We start from the raw sequence: 26,021 nt of genomic DNA on the forward strand, positions 1-26,021 counted from the left end.
TGTATATCCATCTAGGGAACCATATCTGCAGATGTTGGCTTCTTCCAAGTCTTGCATTTTAAAATTGAGACTCTTTATTCTGCTTAATATTCTGTGTTTAAAAATTCCAGGTGATTGTGAAGACTGTAATTTAAATAGATGAGATAATTATAGAGGTCATCATTAGAGAAGGTTATAGTGAAGACTGCACAAGTGCTTCATTTTCATCTCCCATTTTTCAGCTCAATTTCTTGTACTCCTACTTCTTTATGCAATCGCCTCTTGGGATGATGTATTAGTACTTAACTCTTATCTAACAAGTAGAAACTATCAAGTTAGTGATGATTTTTGAGTTACAAAAGACTTGATGAAATCTCGTAGTAAATAAGTAAATACCATTTTTAAAATAGAGCTTTAAATGGTATGGTAAGAATTACTGTATTAACACATAGAGGTACCTGGAGAAGTAACTTGACTTCTGATCTAATTTTTATTTCTTACAACAATGACCAAAACTGGAGAAAGTAAAATTCATTACTTCCCTGTGAGGGTTTTTAATGACCTTGAATTTAGCAGTAAGTGTTTACCTAGTAATTGTTTATCTTACCTGTCAAATCTGCAAATGTTATTCATTGATTAAGTAATCAGGATGTATATTGAAAAAACGTTTGCCTCCTGAAACCTTTCAGTGCTAGTAACTTATGATAATGTGTTACAGAAAGAATACTTGACTTGGCTTTTTTTCCTCTTATCTTTTGATTTTTACAATGAGTTATCTTTATATCTCTTTTCCTTTGGAAGCTCTTTACAAAGGAATTGTTTTTCTGTTGTGTATCATGTAATGTGGAGATCATGGACTTCATCAGATAAATAAATCACATGTAAAAATCGAGAAAAATTGTGGTTCACATTTCAGAAGGTGAACATTCCATTTTACAGATGAGATATTTGGTGGATATGCTTTAGTTATCTTAAAATTATTTGGTCTTTTGAAAGTCCATTATCTTCTGCCTTAATAAACCAACTTATTTCATAGGACTCACCAAATCTCCACCAGTCACTTGCAGACTTTCGAGTCCCAGTGGTCTAATCTTCTGAGATCAGACTTCTGCTTTAAAATTAATCTTCATGAAAACCCATTCTTTAATCTGTTTTTGTCTTTCTAGTTTGCACTTGTGTAGTTCACAAGAGATGCCATGAACTTATAATAACAAAGTGTGCTGGCTTAAAAAAACAGGAAACTCACGATGAGGTAAATGTTTATAAATTAATTTTCCTATATAAAAATCTGTCTTTGATCTGTTCAAAATAGTCATCTCCTCTGTTTAATCAATAGATGTTGCAGGCTTTTGTGTGCCCTTCTGGTCATTTTGTGGTATAGCTTTTACCTTGGAATGCCAGATTGCCATAACAATTCATTTACATGGGAATTATCATACAGAAATTTACTTCTGATTGGTTTACTTTCTATAACATCTGGGCTCAAAGTTTCAGAGAGCTCTTTCCACTACTTTTCATTTTTAACATTCTCTCTCCATTTCTAAGTTAATACAAGTCCTGTCAGTTTAATTCAGAAGAAGCAGGCTGGGATCCCTCATCCCCCTGGCTGCATTTTGTGTGGCTGAGCCATCAGCAGCTGATAGAAGAGCTGGGATGCTTGGGTGGCTATCTGGCACCAACATAAAAGACTGACCTGAATTTGCTTGCAAAGTCTCACCTTAACAAAGACTGCATCCAAACTGTCAAAATGCAGTGATGTTTTTTTAAACAGTTTTAACCCTTGAGTAAAAACAGTGAATGATTTTTCTTACACACAAGTTTTTGCTTCAACAGGAAAGCACATGTATGCTCCCTGTCCTGGTTTTTTGTGCAACAGCAAGGGCCTGTTTCTCTTTCATCATAGGCTAGGTGAGGTGGTCTTTGGGTGATCACAGTTACTTGGCCACACAGAAAAACTACATTTCTTAATTTTATTTATTAGAAACCTACATTCATATGATTGAAAAAGCCTACCTTTAAGTTACAAATTGGAGTCATATGTAACAGGGCAGTTGTAATCTGTTCTTTCAACTAACATGAGTTTGACTGAGGCACTAACTTGTGAACTCATTTTTTCTATGCAATTCACTAGCATTTTCCTTACTGGAACCATTCTGTAATATCTGGTCCACAACCAGTATTTTACATCCAAAATGTGATCATGTGCAGTTGTGATAAAGGACTGCATTGGGCTAGTGCTGGTTTTGTGTAGTGCTCACAGGAATATACAAAATCTTGTGCAGGTTTATGTTCCCAGGCTCCAGACTGGTGGAGACTTGCATACTTTGCTGATAGTTTCATTGTTTAGAATGGGTACTAGATCACTGGAGAAAAGCCAGTGGTAATAGAAAAGGGAAGGAAAAACATAAAAATAAATCTCCTGCAGTGCAATGGCCACTATGAAAACTTATCAATGACGTCCTTTAATTAGTAGATAATCATGCCTTGGAATACCTGAATGCAACAGGTTGTTATTGTCATTGTCATAATCCAAAGTAGAGTGGGATATGAAAAGGGAAACAGTTTATGATATATTTCTTTTTCTAGTCCTGTATTAGTTTGGCCTGATGTTCCTAAAACAATTGGGAGTGACTTCCTTGCCTTCCACATTGAGATCTTTCCTGATAGCTATGTATTTGTTGTTCCCAAAAGTACCAGGAAGTAGACTTTAGTCTTTATCTCTTGGACAACAGCAGCCCTTCCCCCTATTTTCCCCAGATAAAGTAGTGAAAAGTATTCTGGGGTTGGAGTATATCTAATGCAATGGTCATCATCTGAGCACAGATCTATTTCATCTCATTTGAATTCTGTGTGGTTTCAAAATGCAACAGGGCCTCAGCATACACCAATTGAAAAGAAATTAATTAAAATGAAATATGCTGTGCTGTCCTTTTTCAGCAAGTGGGATCCCAGCGTTTCAGTGTCAACATGCCTCACAAGTTCAGCATTCACAATTACAAAGTGCCCACCTTCTGTGACCACTGTGGTTCATTGCTCTGGGGTCTTTTGAGACAAGGTTTACAATGCAAAGGTAAGGCACCACTTCAGAGCTTTTCTTTTTCTTTGTGAATGACTTGTAGACTTGGAAAGGCTTCAAGTCACTGCATCAGCATGTACAGAAATAAATAGAAAATGAGTAGTGGAGCAATGTAAGGATTTCAATCGTGGTTAGAACATGGTTACACTTTTGGCAGCACCAGTCAGAAACAGATGCAGAGGTCAGACATTAGGAAAGACGTTTTACACTCACTCCTGTGTAGGTTCATTGCCACACAGAATATTAGAAGTTAACAGAAAATTATGAATATGATAATTTACATACCTTCAGTTTATATGCCTTTTGTGTTTTCAGGTTTATTAATGTTTTTAAACATCAATATTCTAGCTACTTTTCCCTTTAATGCCATTTTCACAAATTGCTATTTTGTATTGGCTAGAGTAGGTAGAACCAGTCCTGTGTACCCATGTCCAGAATATAAGGTTTCTGATGGCCAGCTAAATCATCCTTTGTGATGGTCTGCTTAGTCCCTCTATTCCAGAAAATAAAGGATTCATTATGTTCTGCCTCTTAAGGACTGTGTACTCTGTACAGGAACTGTATATGAAAATATGGCTGGAAGGTGCATTTGTGACATTTTGGTTGCCAAAAATGTTTTGTTCTGTGTCTCGTTGTTTCAAGCAGATCTATATGATGAGTGAGAAAAGAGTATGAGCAATTGCAAAGTAAAGTCATATTTTAGAGATAGTTAATAAAATACTTCAATTTGTGGATGGAAGGAAATTATGTCATGAAGGAAATGATTATCAGGTTCTTAAGAATTAGTGCCTAGTGGAACGATAAGCATTTGATTTTGTTATGCCTTTGGAATGTATAGATCCATCTTCATAAATACAGAAATCATGTTGTGTACACCTCTCAACAGCAGAAACACAGGATCACACATGTATGTGTAAATACATTATCTGTAAAAATACATTCTTTGCAGTATTTAGGATGACACACATAACTGTAGGTGCGGGTCAGACCTGATGTTTCATGTCACAAGTTGCTGAGCAGCAAGGGAAAGAAGAAAATTTCTTTCCTGGCAAAACTATACACCGTGGGACTTCTGAAGTTGAAGCCTTCCCTTGTGATTCCAGCTAGGGAATGGTGAGGAAGTGTTAGGCTCTAAATGCTGTTACTTTGCAACTATTGAAGATGTTGCTCCGATGCTGTCTTAATTACGGTGACGATGCATTTAGTGAAGACTTTTCAGTTAAATCTGGGCTTTTTTCCCCCTTCGATTTTCTTTTTTTTTTTTTAACCAGAGCTTTAGTATCTCTCTGCCTAGTCTGGGCATTCATGAGCTCTCTTTCATATTCTAACTCAAGTATCACACTGTTCATTTGGTCTTAACTGTTATTTCTCATACTGTGTAGCAGATGCATAGAAACAATAGTGCAGAGTGTCTGTGTTGCTTTCTCCATGTTTATAAAATTATTGCCTATAAAAATGCAATGTTCTCTGCATGAAATCTAGAACTCATCTGAAATGAAAACATCATTTTCTCAGTGCTTGGTTTTTTCTCTTTAACAAATGCTGAGTGACTGCCTTCTTCAGAGATGTACTTCCTTGCCCAGCATGATTATTAACACCATGAGAAGCATATAACAGATTTGTTCTTCTTCAGGTTTTTTTTCCACTGGTTATTCCTGTGCATCTTCTTGCAAAATATGTTCATAAAGTTGGACTGCACAAAATTTTCCTTCTATTTCAAGCAGTTTGGCTCCTCAATGTCCGCTTTTATGGATCCTAGCTGTAATGTTTTACTTGCTGCTGCTGAGGTTTTTGTCCCTGAATATACATTCATTGAAAATAAAATGTTTAAAAATTTCTTTTTTCTCTTCTTATGAGCGGAAATATACTTAAAAAGGAAGGTCATCAGCTTTCTGAGGCATATGGTTATTGCCAGATACAGTGCCTGGGGTCTCAGAGGCAAATGTGTTTTGTGCTTTTTTTTTGTTTCTTTAGGGGCTGTAAAACAAAAGCTTTGTTGATGAAAAATATAATGAAAACTAACTTTATCAACATATATTTTTATAATTTCATTTTCTCTAAAAAAAAAAAAGAAGTGATGAATTCAAGCAATTGAATATTTATGTAGGATTTAATCACACTTGCAGCTGTACTCTCTTTATACCTTGCTCCACAAGAGGGCACTGAAGTCTCAGATAAAATGCCATTTGCTCCTAACAAATCCACCCTCCACGGGTTTTAATGGAGCTGTACTCTTGCCTCTGCCCCATAATCTGGAAACAAAGTAACCTTTTCTTCTCATAATGATATAATAGTTTCAGGGGATTTCGGGGAAAGAGCTTAGTAACAGGATTGCCATCTAAGTAAAGTAGGTGTTTAACCCTTAATTTTTTATTAAAACTTAAAGCACTGTCAATTTTATGGCTGCCTACATTAGAAGTTAATCTACTTCAGTAAAATAGTGCAAGAAGCAATAAGACATAAGGATTTAATGTTTGCTTTCCATAATGGATAGTTAATATCCAAGGTCTGAAGGGCTTTTCTTCTAATTCAAATTAATTTAAGAGTTACAGAATCATTCAATAGTTTCATTTGTTCCTGTGTCTGTTCTGGGCACTATATGAAAATGCTATTCTACATTATCATATCAGAAGAATGACAGTCAGATTAATAACTGTATATTAGCATTGAAGTATACCTTCAAATCCAGCTGAGTATTTTCCTACTGAGATTGTATTTATTTGAAAAAGTTATTGATAGGTCCAATAAGATCTGATTTAGGTTAGGCAGGTGCATGCCAAGACAGTGTTTAACTTACTGTATTACTTTGCATTTCATTGCAGTTTGCAAGATGAATGTACATCGACGCTGTGAAACAAATGTGGCACCAAACTGTGGAGTGGATGCTAGAGGCATAGCTAAAGTTCTTGCAGATCTTGGAGTCACTCCAGATAAGATCACTAATAGTGGGCAGAGGAGGAAAAAGGTAATTTTACTATGTGTTGTCACATTAAAAAAAATCAGATAATTATGATCGTATTGTAACTTTATTAGTTGGGGTTGAGTCCTACTCCAATGACTTGCACAGTAATTTTTTATACCTCACTACCGACCTAAGACTTAGAGTTTTGTTTTGTGAGCGTAAATTATCTATTCTAAACTTTGATACGAAATTTAATTTGACCTGGCACAGCATTGCAGATCTCGAGTCTATAATTTCTGGAAGGATTTCCCTTTTTAATTTTGAGGAAGGAAATTTGACAGATTATGTCTGGCAACAGTTAAAAATATAAATGTTATGGCATTGAGCATGTTATGGCTCAGAATTGGCATTGAGTAATTGATTGATTGATTGGTTGGCAGACAGCACCACTCCATAGTGTCGTAAATGTTGATAAACAAGCAATGTGCTGATTGTCATGAAGAGATGTTTGCCAGGTGACTGCTCTGGAGTTATCGTGCCTTTTGTAGGAATAACCAGGCTCTTCTAGAAATAAAATGCATAGGTCACCCCAAGAACATCCAAAACTGATGGAGTTATACCTGAGTGATGATGTGTATTCTGGATGAGAGCGGGCCCACACTTTGTTATCTCTCTTTGCATGATTGTCACAACAGACCCATCGGTCTCACAGAAATAGGCAATTTGTGCCACAATTTCTTTAAACATTGGCAGTTGCTGCTGTTCATTTTCCTGCGTATTGCATACTGGGATCTCCTGCATGCTGTTTTAAAGTGTTGCAGAAACCTAGGGAACTCAAGAATGCATTAATTGTTCTGACACTCCTGGGAAAAGGTGTTGTCATGTTGTTACTGCGTGAGTAGTTTGCAGTGCTTGCTGATACATGTTATAGTTAAATGTATTTACTAGATAAATATGAATAGACTCACAGTGGCTTCTCAAAACTTTCTCACTCACTGGGTAGGTACACTACATTTATTTCATCTTAAGAACCTGTTTTTCTTTCAGTTGCCTGATTTTTCTCTATATGTATTATGGCTTCCATTTCGTGTGATGCCATCTACTGTATGGCTGAGGTTCTGCCAGTGAGAATCCACAGGGTAGAAGATCTTCACTTTCCTTCATAATTCTACTTTTGAACTGAAGTTGTTGAATTAAATTTCCTCATGGCACAGAAAGATCACAGCTGAGTACCCCTTTTGGAATTGTTCTTAGCTAATTGCAGGTGCAGAGACTCAACCACCAGTTCCGGGATGTGCGTCGTCAGAAGAAGATAGGTCGAAATCAGCACCAACATCTCCATGTGATCAAGGTCAAACAAATCTTTTTATTTCCTATCTAACATATTTTGTCACGCATTTTCCTGGAGTAAAAAAAAAAATAATTTAAAAATCTATGATTATGAGCTTCTGTAGATGCAAATCAACAAAGCAGTTACCACTAGAAATTGAATCATTGAAAGTTATGAAGTGTAAAATCTTTTTTAAAAAGCCCTGCTTCTCATTTAATTTAAATCTGTGAAATTAGGTGGCATTTAAACGGAAAATTATAAAACAGTCATTTTAAGATGTATTAAGTTTACTACATGGGCCCTTGTCAACGAAATGTATTCATGCAGGTAATTTATATGTTCTATTCTGTTTATATGTTCTGGAAAATATTTTAAATAGTAACACAGAACTTGGGAGAGAGAGCCTTTATTTACCTGAAAACCCATCTGTTAAGTTTTTGAGATAAAAATGGCTCCTTGTAATTCTATGTTGAACATTTGTAATAATAAAAACCGCCATCCAGACAGGCTGTGCTAGCATGTCCATGTGGTCTCTAGAGGCTTCTTAAAACCATGTTTCCTTTCAGCAATTTATTTTATGCATAGATTTGGACACAGACATTTTAATCTTCACTGATATGACCTGATTTCATTGAGCTAAGCAGATTGACAGAATGTGTATGTCAGCAGCATTTTTTGAGTCTGATCTAATTGGTTTTTTATATTAGAAATGTTTGATGTCCAAAACCAGAACGGATTTAAATTTATCAACCTTTTGGTTTCACAAACATTGTTTTCATAAAATCATGATTTTTAAAAATACTGATTTTTTGTTTAAAATAAGAACAAAAAGTTTGTCCAAATTCTCTCTTTAATTTCACCTTTATATCTGTCCAGTGAAGTTGTTGCTTCCAAGGCCCTCAGGCAGTGCCATGCAGGAGCTCGGGGCAGACCCTGAGGACTGTTAGTCACCAGGACTCTCTGTATTTAATACTGAGAAACCTTCAGAACCATTTAGCAGATCTACACAATTGCTGCTTGAAGCAGCCCTAGGAAGTGGTCAAACACTTTATTGGCAGGCTGTGATAACAGCTGGAGCTGAATAAGATGCTCCATTCATGTTGACTTCAAGGACTGGGACGCCCAACTATCCTTTGAACTTTTGAAGACACAGCTCTAAAATACTTAAGCAGGAAGATGAGTAAGTGCTACAGGAAGATAGGGATATTCAAAACAAAGTACTTCTCTGTGGTGCAGGAACACCCAAAGTCTCTAGAACAACTATTTGGCTACTATTCTGACTTATCTTTCAAGTTTTGGATATGTCATTCTCTTAAGTTCATTTTAAAAGGCCACCCTTCCTGTTAGAGCAGGGGTTTGGCCGATTACTGTAAGGTGGAGAAGCAGTTTGCTAAATATGTATTCTAAAGCACAGAATGCTCTAAAACACAGCATTCAGAGATGATGAATGTCCCTCCTCACTGTGATACAGACTAACAAAGGCTGGTTGTCAGAGGGTTGGCTAAAACTAACTTTTCCTCACATTTCCACAGAAATCAAAGAGCTGGAAAACAACATTAGGAAAGCATTATCTTTTGACAATCGGGGAGAGGAGCACAGAGCAACAGCCACAACGTCAACAGACAACCAGCTTAACAAACCTGGGGAGAATGGTGAAAATGGGGAGGTCAAACAGGCCCAGAGCAAGAGAATAGGTCTTGAAGAGTTCAACTTCATCAAAGTATTAGGAAAAGGCAGCTTTGGCAAGGTGGGTAGCTTTTTTTTCCGCCTTCTTTTCTTCTTTTTCTTGTTTTAATCTAGTGTTCAGGGGTGGTTTTGACTGTACTGATTTGGAAGTGTTCGTATTGACATTTATAAAGTGCTTCCAGCCTAGGGGTTTTCTTTCATCCAGCAGATCACAAGTATCAGTCTCCTGATGAGCTGGCCTTGTCTGTGCTGTAGCTCACTTTGTTGACCAGGGTCAAGCCTTTTGAAACAAAATGTCAGTGTTTCATTATTCCGGGATTTGGCTGATGAAGACACACAGACATGCAGTTACATACTGTTCAACAAAGTTGCTTGTGGCCAAGCAGGAAAAATCAGACCAGGAATAATGCTGTGGGGTTAATTCACTTTCCTGATAATTCTCAGTTTAAGTTTACTTATTTCACAGAACATTGTGTGTATTTGTTTTTCCTCAGTGGGTGTGTTCAGTGCTGGAGGAAGCAGAACTGAAGCGTTTTCCACTCAGATATGACAGGGCTTAGACAGCTGTCCAAAATACAGTGTAAGCAGCAGAGATGTAACTGAGCAGAGACCTTCACAGAGTGGGGAATTGGTGAGGGTGGAAGGGGCATTGCTCTGTTTACAGGGCTCATAGGTTTTTTTTGCACACTACTGTGCACCATGGAATCAGAGGTGGACTGAAATATGAATCTGTTTCAGAAGTACACTCTTCCTTCCTTGATATTACGGGAACTTCACATGCAGGGGAACAGGGCTGAAGCAGTTCTTTTGTGTCCCTGTTTTCTAATCCTTTCTCTGAAGATTATCCTGGCTCCAAGCCAGACCTGACCTTAAACAGAATATAGGACCTGGACCTTAAACAATAGTAGTAGTTAAAATCAACAACTTGAAAGCATCTGGAATGGTAACTTTGGATTGTATACAAAGTCCATCACACTCAAATCTCACTACCAGAAGTGGGAGATAAAAGTGGGAAATAAATTTCTATTTTACATCAACTTCCTTCCTTGTTTAGTTTTGGAGACCTCACTAATAGGTACTCATTACGATTCTTAACTAACAAACAGAACAGATATCTTCTGTTTCAAATTTAAAGAATAACAGAGGTATATGGTTCTGAAATTATGGTACTTTATTTTATAAACTGCAGCTACATTTAGGCAAGTATGGAACTGTCTTTCTATTTTCAGTGCAGTCAAACTCAAATGAAACCCTGGTTTTATGGCATCTGTTGTTCATATGTAAAAAGCATTTTTCTTTTTCTTTGGTTTAGGTAATGTTAGCTGAGCTAAAGGGAAAAGATGAAGTATATGCAGTGAAAGTCTTGAAGAAAGATGTCATACTCCAAGATGATGACGTAGACTGTACAATGACAGAAAAGAGAATTCTGGCATTAGCACGGAAACATCCGTATTTAACACAACTTTACTGCTGCTTCCAGACAAAGGTAAGCTACATCAGTCTTTTACCAGCTTCTGCCCAAGGAATAACATTGACTGTTTCCAGACTGAAAGGAAACAAAAAGTGGACCAATATTTTGAAAATATTTCTATTAAGTTTTCGGCATTTCAGTGGTATTGTACAGGAGTACTGGCTGCTGTTAAAAAGCATAGCTACTATTACCTTGTAAGTACCAGGAGATGGCAGTAAATGAGTTAAAAAATTTTTAAAACCCACATGCATAAAATACATAAAAATGGCATCTACTGAGGAGGCTTGGCACCTACTGAGGTGCCATTTTCTGTTTCTTTGGTACATTAATAGGGTGTATAATTTGTTGAATTAAGGACAAATGTTTTTAACATCCAGTGTGCAATAGTTGTGTGTAGAATTGCGGAAAAGCTCTGACTAAAAGGTCTTCTAACAAAGTTGTCAGCAGAGATAAAGCGCAGTGGGAAAGCCATAGGAAAACGGCTAGTCAGATCAAGATTATAGTGGTTTGAATATTGAAACAACAAACAATTAATGGGATTATACAGTTCTTAAAATAGTAAATATGTGCTAGCATTTTATCTGCTTTGAAGTTCACACAAAGCAGTGGCCCAGGACAGCATCCACATACATCTGTGGAGGGTGATTCACATTCAGACTTTTATTATATGTGTGAACATACTCTTAAAATGTTTTAACATATTATTTTTAAAATTTATACCTAGAATTAAGCATGCCATTTCAGATGAAAGAAGTGATTAAAAGATTGTAGTGGGGTGAGGTATAAACTCTGTGAACAGAGAGGGACCTTTAGGTCTGAGTGCACGCCTTGGAGTGTAAATAAATGTATCAACAGCTGATGTGAATCATATGTCAGAACATTGGTAAAGATCAGTTGTACATTAAGCAAATTATGACAGAAGATTCTTCTGCTACTCCTCTGATTTCCTGGAGATTTCTTTTCTTTTGTATTTTTGGTCTGCTCTTTTGTACTATGCTTTCTGCCTTCCCCCCTGCTCTCCAAAGCCATTCATCAAAGATACTCAGGAGTTCTTCTCACTGTCTTCTCTCTTCCCAGATCTCTTAACAGAGAGAAACTAGTTTGTGGCTTTTCTTGAGCTCAGAGGAACGCATACTGAAGTGGTTTATAGTTGCAAGTCATAGGCTAGTGTCTCTTACCAAGCTAGATCAAAACTGGACCTAGATATACCTAATCAAATTAAAAATCTGTAGTTGAAAAATTGAGGGATTTTCTTGAGTATGTCCTATGAAAAATTTACAAAAAATTCTTTTTAAAGGAACGAAAATACCAAAATATATGAAAAAGCAAAAACAGTACACCTGCTAAAAGTACACATTACTTATGAATGGCAACAAATGAAAATGCACCAAGCAAATTAGTGACTGAATGATTTTCTCAGGTTCAGTAGAAAAACAGGTAGAAAAACTTGCTTGAACAAACATATTCTGTGGTTAAAATAGGTTCATTGAGACAAAGGCTGTAGTACAATAGGTTTTAAGAGTGTTTCACAGCAGTGTATAGTTACTGACGCTATTGTGCGCCATGCCATGGCGGCAGTACTTAGCAGAACTGGTCCCTGGAGTGATTGTGCTGGAATTAAATTCTACATTTCAAGTAGAGCATATTTGTCGTATACACCCTGACTTAATGGAGGAGATTGACTCAGTATTCGTTGTCAAAGCACTCAGAGGTTTTCTTTACGTAATGAGATTACTTGCTTTGTTCCTCTTCCACAAAAATGCAGATGTAGAAGTTTGACTTTATGTGCTGCAGTGTTTTCCTTCAGTAATCAGCTGAAGACACTGCAGAAAAGTTGCTTAATATGCTCTTTACAGTAAGTACGTTTCAGTATTATTTATTTTTTACATGAAGCAGACTTTTCATTAGTGTCACTTACTAAACGAATCTATATTTATCATGACAGCTAAGAGATAATATTTTAAATTATTTTGGAATTCAGAAATTGTGCCAAATAATGCCTAACAACAACATTATACACTAGTGTGGTTTTAGCCTATATATCTAATTTTTTTTTTAAATTCCATCTAGCTTCCTTACTTTAAAGAAATATTCTTGGGGCTGATATTTCTCATGTTCCTGCTTAATACAAAAGCAAGCTTCGATCAAATTTGTTTTAAGCCCATCAAAAAATGAGCCACCACTGCCCCCTGCCCTCATCAATATTTTAGCTCTATTAAAAAAAAATTATATTAGAGTATTGTACTTCAGGAATAGTTTTGAAATCTTCTTCAGTGATCTTGAAGCTGAGAGAGTTACAAAGCTTGGGATAAAGTGTGCAAAGCTGATGCAGGATGTTTTGTCTGCCATAGTTTGAGGAATGAGCTCCTCAACCCAGTCCTACACATCAGAAAGAAGGTAAAATTTACAGATAGGGCCTCAGCTGGTCTGGGTTTTTATGTGAAAGGAGCTTAACTCTTCTAGTACAGTATATCTTTTAAAATTGTGTCACCCTTGAATATTATTTTTCAATGCCCTTATACTATGGCAGCATTTCCCTTCTTGTTTTGCTAGGGTATGGTCAAACCTTCCCAAGGCCTAGTATACAGGGTACAGCATTTTTGTAATAACTCACCTTTGCTGATTATCATTTTTGGTTTGTTCAGGACTTCATTGTGTAGGTATTGTTTTCTCAATGAAAGTGTTGAGAAAACACAGGGCATTTTCAGGGTTTAATTTTATTCCCATTTTTCCTCATGTCTTCTCTTTTCCTATGTGTTGGTCCCTTCATTTTTCAGGAAGGGGTAACTTATTTGACAGTAAGTTGGTTAATCTGATGCTGCCCAGTTCCCCTCTTCTGTGTCCTCTTGCCTCCAAGCTCGTGCCCCGCTTCAGGGATCAACCATGGAGCAGTATCAACATGCGGTTTTATTGATGGTGCTTCTGTCAGGTGACTGACAAAGGGAATTTAAATGTTCCTAGACATGTTTTCTCTGAAGATATCCTTGTCTTCATTCAGCTGGATGTTTCTGAACTGTGAGACTTAAAGTGCTTTTTATGGAAAGGTCTCGAAAATATAAGTAGCTTCACTTAATTCCTCCTACACCCTTGTCAACTTTCTTCATAAGTACTTAAAATTTTCTAGACCTCTACCCTATGAGATGCACGCACATGTATGTGCACACCCTATAATTTATAATGAATTATCCTAATAAATACTTAAGAAATAAAATGGGGTTTAAATTATTTAAGGCAGTGAAAGCTTTATTATGATAATTCAGTACAAAATTAGAAGACTAGAGAGCTGCTGCTTTTAACATCTGCCGTTTGATTTTTTTCTCCAACTTCATAATATCAGAAAAATTTGAAGATAGTGCTCACCTTCTCTGTTCATAACATTGTGTCCAACAAATGTAGTAGAAAGTATTTTTAGTGCGCAAAAATGTTCCTGTTGAGTGATAGAGTTGCAGAACTTGTATAGGACCCTTAGTCAATATTATAGCTATTTCTCTTACAGGAAACAAGTAGTTAAATAAAGGGTAGAGAAAGTAAATTACTACAGGTAAATAGACTTATGCCACCCATAGAAACATTGCTCTTCCTTACGGTGTTAAAATCAGTGTATCTATCCATAGCATAGCTCTGGGGCTGACCTGCAAGGCCATTCACCTCTTTGCTGTGTTCTGGTGTGGTAAGGTAGAGGTTGGCCATGTGGGGTGACAGGAGGACATCAGGAAGGGGCTGTAGTGACCCTAGTGTGGCTCTGTTGATCCCTAAGCTGTGACATGCTACCTGGTGGCTTCCTACTGCTTTGTCCTAGGTTGTGAATTCTGTCCTTCAGGTGTTGTTCCTTTCTGCTGTGTGCACTGTACCTAGCACACTCTGAGTAATGCTACAAGTCTGGTGTTTATAAAACTGTTATTCAGGATGTTTTATTCCATTTCAGCTGTCATGATGTCCCTTTGTTACTCTGAAAAATCCTTGAACCTCTTTCTGCATCACACCCCTCTAAAAACCAAGAGTAATTAGTCTTCCTTCCACTATGGCTTGTTTATTAAGTGTTTCCAAAAAGGATTTGCAAGTTCAGTGGAAAAGTGTAAAATGGAGTTCCATTTTTAAAGTGATTTATTTTGTAAGAAAGTGTAAAACACAAAAGGAAAAGAGAATCGTCATGCTTATGATTTCTTTAAGTCTTCTTGTTTTCTAAGTTATTTTAGGAAGAATCCCTGTAGTATGTTACCAAAACCGTCACTGGTAAGGTTAAATAAAGTCTTATTTCTTTTATGTGTATTTGTACCAAAAAAAAAATAAGTCCTGCCATTATAGCTCAGAGCAGTGTCATTTATGATATACAGTGCAAATTAACCTAGCTGACTTGCCACTGTTACATTCATCTGGGACTAATCAGAGCTTATAATCCATTTTATCTGGTATTCTTGTACTTTTGTTGCTAAGCAGCTAAAGCCATTATACAGATATTGCTATATGGGCCTAATCAGTTTAACACAAGTTTGCATTGCCTTTTATTACTGATTAGTGTCAAATTAGAACTTTTTAGGGCTCAATTCTGTTCATTATTTTCCCTGCTTCAGTGAATTTTTATGTGTGAGACAAAAGCCTAAATTAACCCTTGTATTTTTAGCTATTTTAATGCTAAAATATTTTAATATAATTTAAATACAAAATTATTGACAAAGGTTTCTTAAAGATACATGTTAACTATGGTAAAAAGGTAGAATAAAATTGTAGGTCAGCTTAGAGTGATGTTATTTATACTGTTTCTATTATGGTACCTTTTTAAATATACGTTTATACATGTTTATATTAAAATCTAATTTAAATATTTTATTTACCTGTGTTGCTATACATGCATATACTCAGAATATGTACAATAGTAGCTGGTTTTGAATTCCCAAATACTGGTTTATACAGGCAGTTAATAAGAACTTAAAATATGCTGATTTTGACTTTTTCTTCAGCGTATTTCCTGAAGCGCTAGAAGTTAGAATAGTATCTGGTGAACTTTCATGTATCATACAGTTAAGAAGTTATGTAAATATACAGCATTTTGGCAGAATAAGGCTTTTCAGAAATTAATGTAGTGTATATGTTAAATTTGTCTTTCCTGGTGTCTGCTACCCAGTGTGAATGCACTGACCACGATCGCTGCATTGTCTGAAAGTAGACACTATGGTCAGGGATAGCTGGAACAGTGAAGCTGATGATTAAATACTGTAATCATTGTTTCTGTCACACACACAAGCCCCTGTTTCCAGCATGATGACCCCATTTTGGGAAACTTGCTATTATGCAGCTCAGTTATTGCTAGCTGCTCTTGAAGGATTATTAAAGCCTGGTTAGCTCACTGAAGATTCATTGTTCACATTAGTCCCTTTAGTGTTAAACTTCAAGTCAGGCTGGCAGTGCAGCCAGGCTCATCAAGAGCCCGCAGGAGAAATTACTCCTCCAGCATCGATCAGAAGAGTCTAAATGCTCCTATTTCAGACAGGAAGGATTTTTCTTTTGTGATGTAGCACCCAAACTGAACAGGACTCTTTCACACCCTCTCAAAGCTAGGGCTTGTTCCTAGTGTGCATGTACACAAGTGAGTGCTGCAGCTGCAGCTCCATGGATTGCTTTGCTGTAACCCTGTAATAGTGGCCAGAATTCACTGCAACTGCCAGCATGAAGTAGGTGAGGGCAAGCTGGAGTTTGTGCTGACTTTTTTTTTTTTTTTAACCTTGGTCCTCATGCCTGCATGTTAGGATTTTAGAGTTAACTGTGTCAGTAGTTCACTGTGTTAATGACATCTTAGTGCAGCCAAGCGTAAAAGTCAAAGTCAGGATTTTAATCCTGATCTGATCATGTGCAGACAGGAGGTTTTTGAGATAACAGGTAGAGCTAAGGGCCTTTAAGGTTCTGTTTTCACATCTCTTGGACAGAGTAACTGGAATTACATATTAAACACTTCTGATCTTGGGAAAAAGTGTGTTTCTCCAGTTGAGGCATGTTTGAGGGGCGAAATTTTCAGAGTATCTACCCAGATACTTTGCCAGTAAGTTCCCTGGCAAGTCTGTCTGACTTGTACACTATCGTTTAGCAGAGATTAGAAGAGACAGGAATATTGTCGTCCAAACAGGGTGAAGGGATAGCAGACTTTCAAGCTGGAGTAGTCCCCTCACATACTGGGTCCAGAGAATCTCTGTTTAATCTTGTGCTGTGGCTGTGTTAGCATCATTCTTGTTGGTTCCTGATCTGGCATTCTTAATCTTACAGCTCTTGTGAAAACACAATACTGTTCCTCATCCAGCTAGGTAATTTAATATTGCTGCTTTAAATGAAATCTTGTGTGTTAAAGCTGTATTGGCTTTCAGTTCAGTTTTGGTTTGGGACAATGGGAAGGACAAGGGTAGTATCACTTGTGGCAGCATTGCTTGGAAAGAATGTGCCTAACTGGTTTGCAACAGGATCTGTCACTCTGCAGACATGTGCTGTGATCTTCTTTCTGTCCTTCCTCTGCACCAGCATCCTGAGACCATCCTCACAGCTGTTGTAGGTTCCCTCATTTGGACAAAAGAGACCTGAGTACATGAGTCACTGGTCCCTTGTCCAAGCACCCTTCATGCTTTTATTGTATTTTATGGCCATAAAACACTATTCACGATTTGCCTCTAATAGGCTCAGGATTAAAATAAATGTGCAACAATAAAACCTATCTTTAAAATAAGTGAAAAAGCAATACTCATATGGGTCGCTGTTGGGATGCCTATTTATGCCAGCTGACTGTTTTAGGTCCTATTTAAAGAAAGCCCATGACACACAAGAGATTGTGGGGCAACATTTTATATTGTGTTTGTTAGGTGTTGCTCTTACAAGTAAACAACTAACACACCCCAAAGGAAGAGTCAGGAAAAAGGAAACTGCATATAAAATTTGATTCTTCTACAGCTTCTTTTCTAAATGCAGGAAATGATTCTCTTTGGAATTCATTTGGGCACTTTATGTAACCTTTTTTTGTAACAACAGTAAGCTTAGTAAATTATAATTATACACAAGAGAATTTCGCCATGGGAATGAAGTGGAATTTACAAAACATTTGAGTTTGCAACTTTAGTAAAATTTTCATTGTTTACTTTAGCATCTACACAGAGAATTTTGGCATAACATGTCTTCTGCTCTACACACCACATATGTACCAAACCTGGGTAGGGTATAGCTTAAAGTATGCTGTATCTCCTCTTCTCAAAACCACACCATCATATTATTTTTTCATTCTTCATGCCATTTTGTCTCACTTGTGGGTGAGTAGCTTTAGAAAGACCTTTTGATACAGGGTTTATTCTTGCGCAGTTACTGTGGGCTGTGTAAGAGTAGCAATGTCCACAGTCTCATGCTTGGGTGTAGGAAACCTCTCTGTATTCCCACATAAGTGGAGCCCCAGGCCATTCTGTAAGCTGAGATGTATTCAGCACATGGTTCTGTCTCCATAAATTAATGACAAAGGTGATCTATAAGGTCAACTCAGCCTTTAAGAAAAGTGTCTCTTAAAAGGACAGGGAGTGGTGTGTCACTTGTGGTCCTATGAGTCCACAGTCTCTTCACCAAGGCTGAAATACTGTGTGAAGGGAATATACAGCTTCCACAAACAGTAGGAAACTGTAAACATAAATTTATACAATATGTACAGGTAAAATGTGTCTCACCATTAAGGCTTTCTGATCAGTCATTAAAAAGTAATTGTTCCGAACTGAGGAAACTTGAATAATAAAGACTCCTTCCAAGTCTTGGCTGTGCTTATTAATACATAGTTCATATCTATGCAAAGAGTGTTTATGGAATGCATTCTGAAGGTAAACATACAGACTTAGCTACTTTGATAGTGGAGAGGATAATACCAGCTAGTAGTAAGTCTGCCTATTTCCATAATCTAAGTTGTGACCTAGAGAGATCACCCTTTTTTTATCCTTAATACAGCCAGGAAAGACCCAGTTGCAGCTCTTTCTTACAGAGTATGGGCACCTTGCCAAGTTCACAAGAAGGAAAATTGTCCTTTTAGGTATTTAACTTTCCATTCAGCCTATAGAAGGATGAACGGGATCCATTTCATAAGCTTCTATAAATAAGTTTTTCCAAGAAACTTCACAGAATCACACAAAATAACTAACTTGGAATACTCTTACTGGTAAGTAATTTCTTGTAAAGTCTGTGTTGGTACTTATTTTCTCTTTTCTGTTTTCGGAAACCCAATATTAAAATCACACAGAATTTTGCTACTTAAAATTGCTTCCTGAGTTGTAGGAAAAAACTATGCCCTGAAAATAAAACACACTATTTTCTTCTGTGCTGCTTTACTAATTTCAGAGGATTTAAGATGGCTTAAACGATAGCAGAATTTTGGACAGTGTTTCCTGTTGTCTGATAAATTTATACTTATGAATTGCCAGGGGTTTCAGCTGTGTGAAGCATATGCTTTGCCAAAACTTAATCAAGTTCTGGAAACAGGAAAGTATGGAAAATGAAGCAGATACAATTAATGCATTTAAAGGTCACTGTTGTATTTATCCAACTGCAGAAATCCAGACAGTGAAGAGAGGTGTATGAATAATGACTTCCAATAGGTGCTGAAAAAGCCTTGCCCAGGTAACTCATGTTTTAAGAACAAAATAAGGTAGTATGTGGGGCTTACACAGATCAATGGATATTCATAAAGGCCTTTATTTTCAGGAAGGGTTCTGAAAACATGTTGAGTAGGGAATGTTATATGTAGACTAGGGATTTTGCATATATTTTTAGGTTCTCATTAATTCTGTGTGCGCATGTATTTTTCACTTGAAATGTGACTTTTAAACCTCTTGCTAGATTCTTTTCATCCCCTTTTGAGAACTGTTTTGCATAAAGGGCCAAAGAAAACACAAAACCAAATTCTGTTCTCATATGAAGACGCATGAGCTGAGCAACCAACAACATGCCTGGCCCAGTCTCTAACAGTGCCAAAGCAGATGTCCAGGAAGAATGCAAAGCATATCGTGACATTTTTCCACAATACTATCCCAATATCTTGAGACAGACGACTTGGGCATTTCCTGAGCCAAAGATGGCAGGTCTGCATCTAATCACATGGCACTTTGCACATAGTATTTTTTGTGGTAGGTGTTAATAGTGAAAGCTATTTGGAAACATAACTCTTGATGAATGTTGCGTTTTGTTCACCCACGTGGAGGGGAGAAATCCTCTCAAAACCACATCTGCAAACAGCCCTATAATGCAGTATAAATATTTACACTTTTTCTTTTAAGTGATATTTCTGAAAGTATTGTCTATTAAGGTAGCTGCACTATATTTTCATCGTCTCCTAGAGTAGTGAAATAATATGTCTGAGCACCTGGAAATACCAACTATAATACTGAATTTGATTTGTCAGGTAGAAGAAGCTCAGGATTCCCTGCAGATATTTCAATATGCATGTCCATAATGTTTTGTTATCCATATAGTACATAGACTAAGTATTATATGTTGTAATGCAGGTAAACAGTACATAGTAAATTTGATAGAACACTTCTCAAGTTGCTTTTTCCATTGCTGGGAGGAAAGGTACTGAAAGAAAGAGAGAAGTGTTACACTATCTTGTGCTTTCCCATCAGGAACGTAAGCAGTGAACCACAGCTGGCAATGCCATGCCAGAGCCAAAAAGGCATCATGCATAATGCATTAGACTTAATTAAGAAGCATGCCAAAGAGTGATGCCATCCTCTTTCAAATTTTCAGTCTGCAGCATTTGTTGAATTTCTGAAGTAGAAATCACGGTAGTTGGAAGGGATCCACAGGGATCATCAAGTCTAAATTAAATAAAGCTTTTTAAAAACTTAATTCAGCCACTTTTTAATACATTTATCTGAGCATTTCTTGAAGAAATTTGATTGAGTATACACAACTTTCAGAAGGGAAGACAGGTTTGTTGGATATATTGAGGAATATAACATATATATTGATTAATATAATATTTATGGTCCCATACAGTAGGGGAAAAATTTTAAAAGATAACTTAATTAGAAAGAAATCGCTCTTATTGTGTTTTTAGACAATCAAAGAGTAAAAATAAAATAAAGTTTGGCCAGGAAGAGGGTCTGTCTTCAGAACTTTACAATTCTGTGTAGCTCTGTGATGTAATGAGCTCCTGGTAAGTCCTTTTTGGTTGCATTGAGATGTGAGAAGCTTGGTGGTCATGTTCCTGAGGTCTCATCTTGTGTCACATGTTCTCATGCTTGCAGTATTCAGAACAAGTCCTTTAATGCAACTGCAGTATTGCAACAGCAATAGGGAAAGGAAGCTTGCAAAGCTTTTCTAGCATAATGAGAAAGGGGAAGATCATATCTAATGAGATTTCTGGATCAGAAATTAGGGAGTTTTAGATAGGAATCTGAATTTAAAGAGGTTTAAACTCACCAAACCTCTGAACTTTTGGAAATTTGCCATGAATCTGTGGGAAAAGTTAGGAAAGAGTTGTTGCTGGGTGATATGCCCAAGGAGATTAACTGCTTTGTGCAGTGCTCTTCAATGTGGTATTATTACATAAAACACTCAAAGTGGTTCAAATATCCCTTAGGCTAACATGTAATCTCAGCCACATGTGTAACCCAATATCTGAGTATTGTTTCCCTCTGCTTTTTAACTGGATTTAGACTGATGATTTGGGTCTAAGAAGCCACAGGCAGCTCCCTAGAACCTAAATATCACCAAGTTCAGGATTTGATAGCCAATGCAAATTTCATTAAAATTTGTTAACCATTATCTGCTAGCACAGTTACCATCCTTCTGTAAATAGCATTGACAGAAAGGAGGTATATTTACTGGCCTTGTGCAGAGAAAAGTAATGTTTTATCCATTAGTGGTGTGTTGTTTTTAAAGTTGTTTACATTCTTTGAGGAAATGCGGAAGCTACTGCTTGAAGAGGTTAGAGGACATATGAGTTTATGAGTTCTTTTTGAAAACGTTCTTGAAACAAATGCTAAATTAAATTATTCAAGTAATAGCAGAGAGAACATAATGTCTTGGCAAGCTGAATTTATTCTGTTATATTTGAATAAAGAAATCTAAACTCTGGGGGGAAAAAGGCTGTCAGATCTTATCATGATACAATGAAGAATTATATAATTTTTGGTCTTACTCTTAAGTTTTGCTGGCAAGTTATTGCCTTTGTCAAGTTACTGATGGTCTCAGAAAGATAAGCAGAGTACAAATAAAAGTATTGGATGGTTGAAGTAGAATGCTTAAAAGGTTAAAAATGTGATAATCTGTTGAGAAAAAAATCTGAGTTTTAAATTGTTTTTGCTTTTCCTTCTTTTTCCCTGTAAGAATAGATGTCTGTTAATTTAAGAAGTAGTAATTTGTGAGCATTCCTTAAAGCTCTCCTTTGAATTGAGTACATCCTTGTCCTGTAGAAACCTTAGGTTATAAACTTCAAAGGAGTCTCATGAAGCCTAGAGGTGAAAGTAGGTGAAATTTTCAAAAAGTCTTTCTCTTTCCTATGGAACTAAAGACATGGGAAATTGTGTCAGTGGAACTGAAGTTTGCTTTGAAATGCTGGGTTAGCACAACCACAAAGTACTGAATGGGAGTGTTCAAATCACTGCTGGTGTATTTACTGAATCACAAAGGCTAAGTTCGTGCAAATTGTTCCCACTGCTCTTTTGTTCCTAATTCCAGAGAACATTTTTTAATGATTAATATAGTTTTTCTTAGAATGAAATATTACTCTGGGCCTTGGTTACAGCATGTTATATTCCCTGGACATGTTTTAGTCCAGGAACAGTTGTAGAAATGCAACGTAAAACTAGTGGAGCAAATATAAACCATCAGTTCAGCATTTTGTAATCATAGAAAGAAAAATGTATCCCACTGGTGTTCTTGTTCTGCTAAAACATGAGATTTCTTTTTAAATCTGGTCAGTAATCAGACGATGGTTGCATCATTCTGCTTTACTGGCTTGCTGTGAGAGTCTGTAAGTTCAGCTCTTGTGGCCTCTGTGTGGGTTTTGATCCTGAACTAAGAAAGACAAAGACTTTGCCCTCTCTTTGCCTTCACATAACCCCACAACTGCAATAAAAGTAAGATAAATATATTGGAAATTACTGCATGGGGGGCTTGTTATTTATGTTTAAAATAATTATGTGAGCCTTTGACATAATTTTTTTTAATTGAGCCACCTGGTCTGGTGGGAGGTGTCCCTGTTCATGGCACAGGGATCAGAACTAGATAGTCTGTAAGGTCCTTTCCAGCCCATTTTTTGATTTTATGGTTTTCTAAAAATGTAGTTTACTAATTATTGTTTTCTTGGTACTGATGACTGAGCAAGAGGTTGTTTATATATTATATTCTTCAATATGCTGAGAAGTTTTGCTGCTTCAGGGACTGAACACTCCAGTTTAAAATTTAATTATAAATAAATAAATTTTAAAACCTGAAATTAGAAAAAATAAATAGGATCATGCTTCTTCCAACACACAGAGTGAAATCAGTTAATTAATGGTGGAAAGAAAAACAACCTGGTTTTTTTATAAAATCTCAAATTTAAATGCATTTGTCCACCAGAAAGGATTAAGAGAGAGAGTATGTGTCAGCAATCTTAGATACTACTGGGTTTTTTTTTAGAAATTCACCAAAACCTGTTACAGGTGGTCTTATAAAATTTTTTACTGCAATCCTGTTTGCATTATCCAACGAGAATGCATTATTCATGCATTATTAAAGGAAAGGCATTTTGCCTTAACTTTGCATATGTGGTGAAAAAAATTCCTGAAAGGAATTTCCCATGTCTTCTTGAACTATTATGAAGCTGCCATCACTCCACTGTTTGTTGTAAAAACCATTGACATTTTTGTAGCTGATACTTGTAATCTCACCAAGGCACCAGCCATTTCTGCTTATTTTCTTGTATAAAAGGCCATTGAACCTACTTTAAAACTTGCTGTTGCTCTACAGGTGGGATTTTTGACAGGTAAGGAACAAAACTGAGTCTATAGATAGTCTTCATTTTTACTTACTGCTTATCAAAACATGTAATTATTTTTGCATGTTTGGAAAAATGTGAAATTTATGTGTTCTTTATAGTCAGCCTTGATATTGAGAAAAAGGACCTGAAAACTCTGTTTAAAGCCATGTATTAAAAATAAAGTTCACATTCCTTACATTATTCTTATTTGCATGGAACAATAAATTGATTCTACAGAATTTGAAGCTGGAATTGTGATTTGATCCAGAAATCCAGATCAGGGAATTAATTTTGCTTTTGTTTAGGCTCACAAAGATGAAAGCAGGATACTGTGTGATGGTACTATATAGATTTTAAGAGAGTCCTATAACATTTTACTGATGCAGTGTGTCACCGGATGAGAATGTTAAGGAAAGAATACTGAAAATTACTCAGCCTGTGTCTGACAGGCAGGTGTAAGTCACTGAAAACTTTTGTCAGGATATTTATTGCCCAAGTTGTGTGGCATGGGGAAATCAGGTTTTGTTTGCATGTTTTAATAGTGACGACTTTTAATTTAATGAAGCTGAAAAAGTGAAATTAACTGTTGAGAGGAGGAAAATAGAAGGAAAAAATGTTTTATCTGTTTGTACAGAAATGAAAGACTTTTTATTGCAGGCTGATGGAACACTGACCAAGTAATAGTGCAGTGTAATGCTATGTGCACACTGATCTGAGCCTGGGATGCTGCTGGAGGATGAGGATGTCTTGCCCTTTGCTCCTCCCTTCTGCATCTGTCCAGTCTTGCCATTGTATCTGATTCCAGCAAGCCCTTGTAAGCATGAGTTGAGTCGGTTTTCTGCTAGAGCTGAAAACTGAAGTAGCAAAAATAATCTGGGTGTCATCAAGGAACTCTAACCTGCCTGATGCTCACTGGTGCCTGTGAGGCAGCAAGCGTGGAGAGACTGTCACTTTGCTCAGTGGCAGTTCACTGCTGGGACAGCAAGCAGCTGAGAAATCCCATGTAGCCCTGCCTTTCCAGACAGCAATGGATTTTCTTCTTAAAAGAGTAAAAAGAAAATTCGAACTGCAGGTTTTTCACAGTGCTGTTTTGTGGCTGTAATCACCTTAGTAGTGATCCTAAATTCTTTATTCTCATGATTGCTATTAAGTTGCTCATGAGAATGGAAAACAAGATTTGTGGGTCAGTTTTGATCCTTTTGAAGATAATGGTTATATTCCCCCTGACTTCAGAAGGGTCAGAAATTTTAGCCTTCTTATTTTTTGCTGTGTCCAGAAAGAAGTATGTGTTGCAGATGAGATGTGTCATTTTGTCATCTGTTAGAAATTCAGCTTTTGGCACTGCAGCTATGCGAGCAGCATGTGCTGTTGCTGTTTTGTTTCTGGGTTTTTGTGGATTTTTTCATTTTGTTTGTTGGTCTAGTGTTTGTAGTCAATGAAGCCTCAGTAGTAGCTGTTACACATAAATTTATTAGAGTCTTAAGGTGACATGCTGTCATTTTCCGTGTCTGTCTTTGGAAGTAATTGTTTCACTTCTGCACAGCATTAGATTATGTGGATTAGGCGGTATGTTACCTATGCAGCAGAGGGTTTATAATGGTTGATCCCAAATGGAATGCAAAATATCTGAACATGCATATTTAAAGGACAGGGGAAAAAATGGCCCGTAGATTTCTATGTATCAAATGCAGCATTTAATTTGAAGAACAGCTAGAGATTGCAGAGCATTTGTAGAATAATATACACTGGTGTCAGCATTCTCCAGACACATCGATCTTTTGGGAACTTGTTCATCCTTGTGTCTTCTCTTCGGGCGATTTTTCCTGAACTTTCTCAGATATCCCCTGTGATTGCCTGTCACTATCTTCTCTCAGCTTCTAGGCAGGATCAGCCCTGCTCTCTGACCACTGCTCTGCTTTGCATCACTGCCAAGTGCATGGCTGCTGGTTTGAAGTCTGCAGTCTTGACATCCTATGTTTGAACAAGACCTGGCTCAGTCAGATAGATACAAGTCTTAACCTGCTGGCTATGCTTACTTGGTGCCTTACTCACTGCTGCAGTAGTTGGGGGCATGAAATGAGTAATCCAAGAAAGTTGAATAGGCAAAGTTATTTGAAAGGCATGCACAGGAGAGTTTGCCATGGATATTTTGACTGTGTCATGAGATTGTATTTGTACACACTCTTGACGACTTTTCAAAACGGTTTCTGCTTCCTGTTCTAAGTGAGAAGAGAGGATTCAGGGCAGTTTGTTTCAGGAGACAGAATCAGGTTAACCTGTCACTGTTTTTCTGGCCAAACCATGTGTATAAAACATGTGCAGTAAAATGTTCTGTGCACTCAAAGCACACACACTTTTTCTAAAATATGTTTCTGTCCTGGTAGTTCAGTGTTCATCCAGCTTCACCTATGTACATGTTAGTTGTTTCCATAAATCTTTTTTTTAATATGTCTACTGTAATTTTAAAATTAGGAACTACCTAAAGAAGTTTACCCTTCTATTTCTTTTTTTAATTTCCCCAAAAACTTGACTTTTCTTCTTAAGTTGATTTGAATTTTCACGTATATATCTTTGTGATTAAAACTATATTCACATTTTGGATGAAAGCTA

The 26,021-nt window shown here is 36.8% G+C and overlaps 1 protein-coding gene across 2 annotated transcripts in view; it reads left to right on the top strand.

Moving 5' to 3' along the window:
* Positions 1-26,021, top strand: part of PRKCE (protein kinase C epsilon) — a 285,219-nt gene that overhangs the window by 177,545 nt on the left and 81,653 nt on the right. For both annotated transcript variants that reach the window (XM_033055005.2, XM_033055006.2), the window contains exons 5-10: positions 1,146-1,231; positions 2,917-3,049; positions 5,878-6,020; positions 7,212-7,308; positions 8,820-9,034; positions 10,286-10,459. In XM_033055005.2, coding sequence (XP_032910896.1) covers positions 1,146-1,231; positions 2,917-3,049; positions 5,878-6,020; positions 7,212-7,308; positions 8,820-9,034; positions 10,286-10,459 — 848 coding nt within the window. The remainder of the gene's footprint in view (positions 1-1,145; positions 1,232-2,916; positions 3,050-5,877; positions 6,021-7,211; positions 7,309-8,819; positions 9,035-10,285; positions 10,460-26,021) is intronic.

This window comes from Catharus ustulatus, chromosome 3 (genome assembly GCF_009819885.2).
Source record: "Catharus ustulatus isolate bCatUst1 chromosome 3, bCatUst1.pri.v2, whole genome shotgun sequence".
Classification (NCBI taxonomy): domain Eukaryota; kingdom Metazoa; phylum Chordata; class Aves; order Passeriformes; family Turdidae; genus Catharus; species Catharus ustulatus.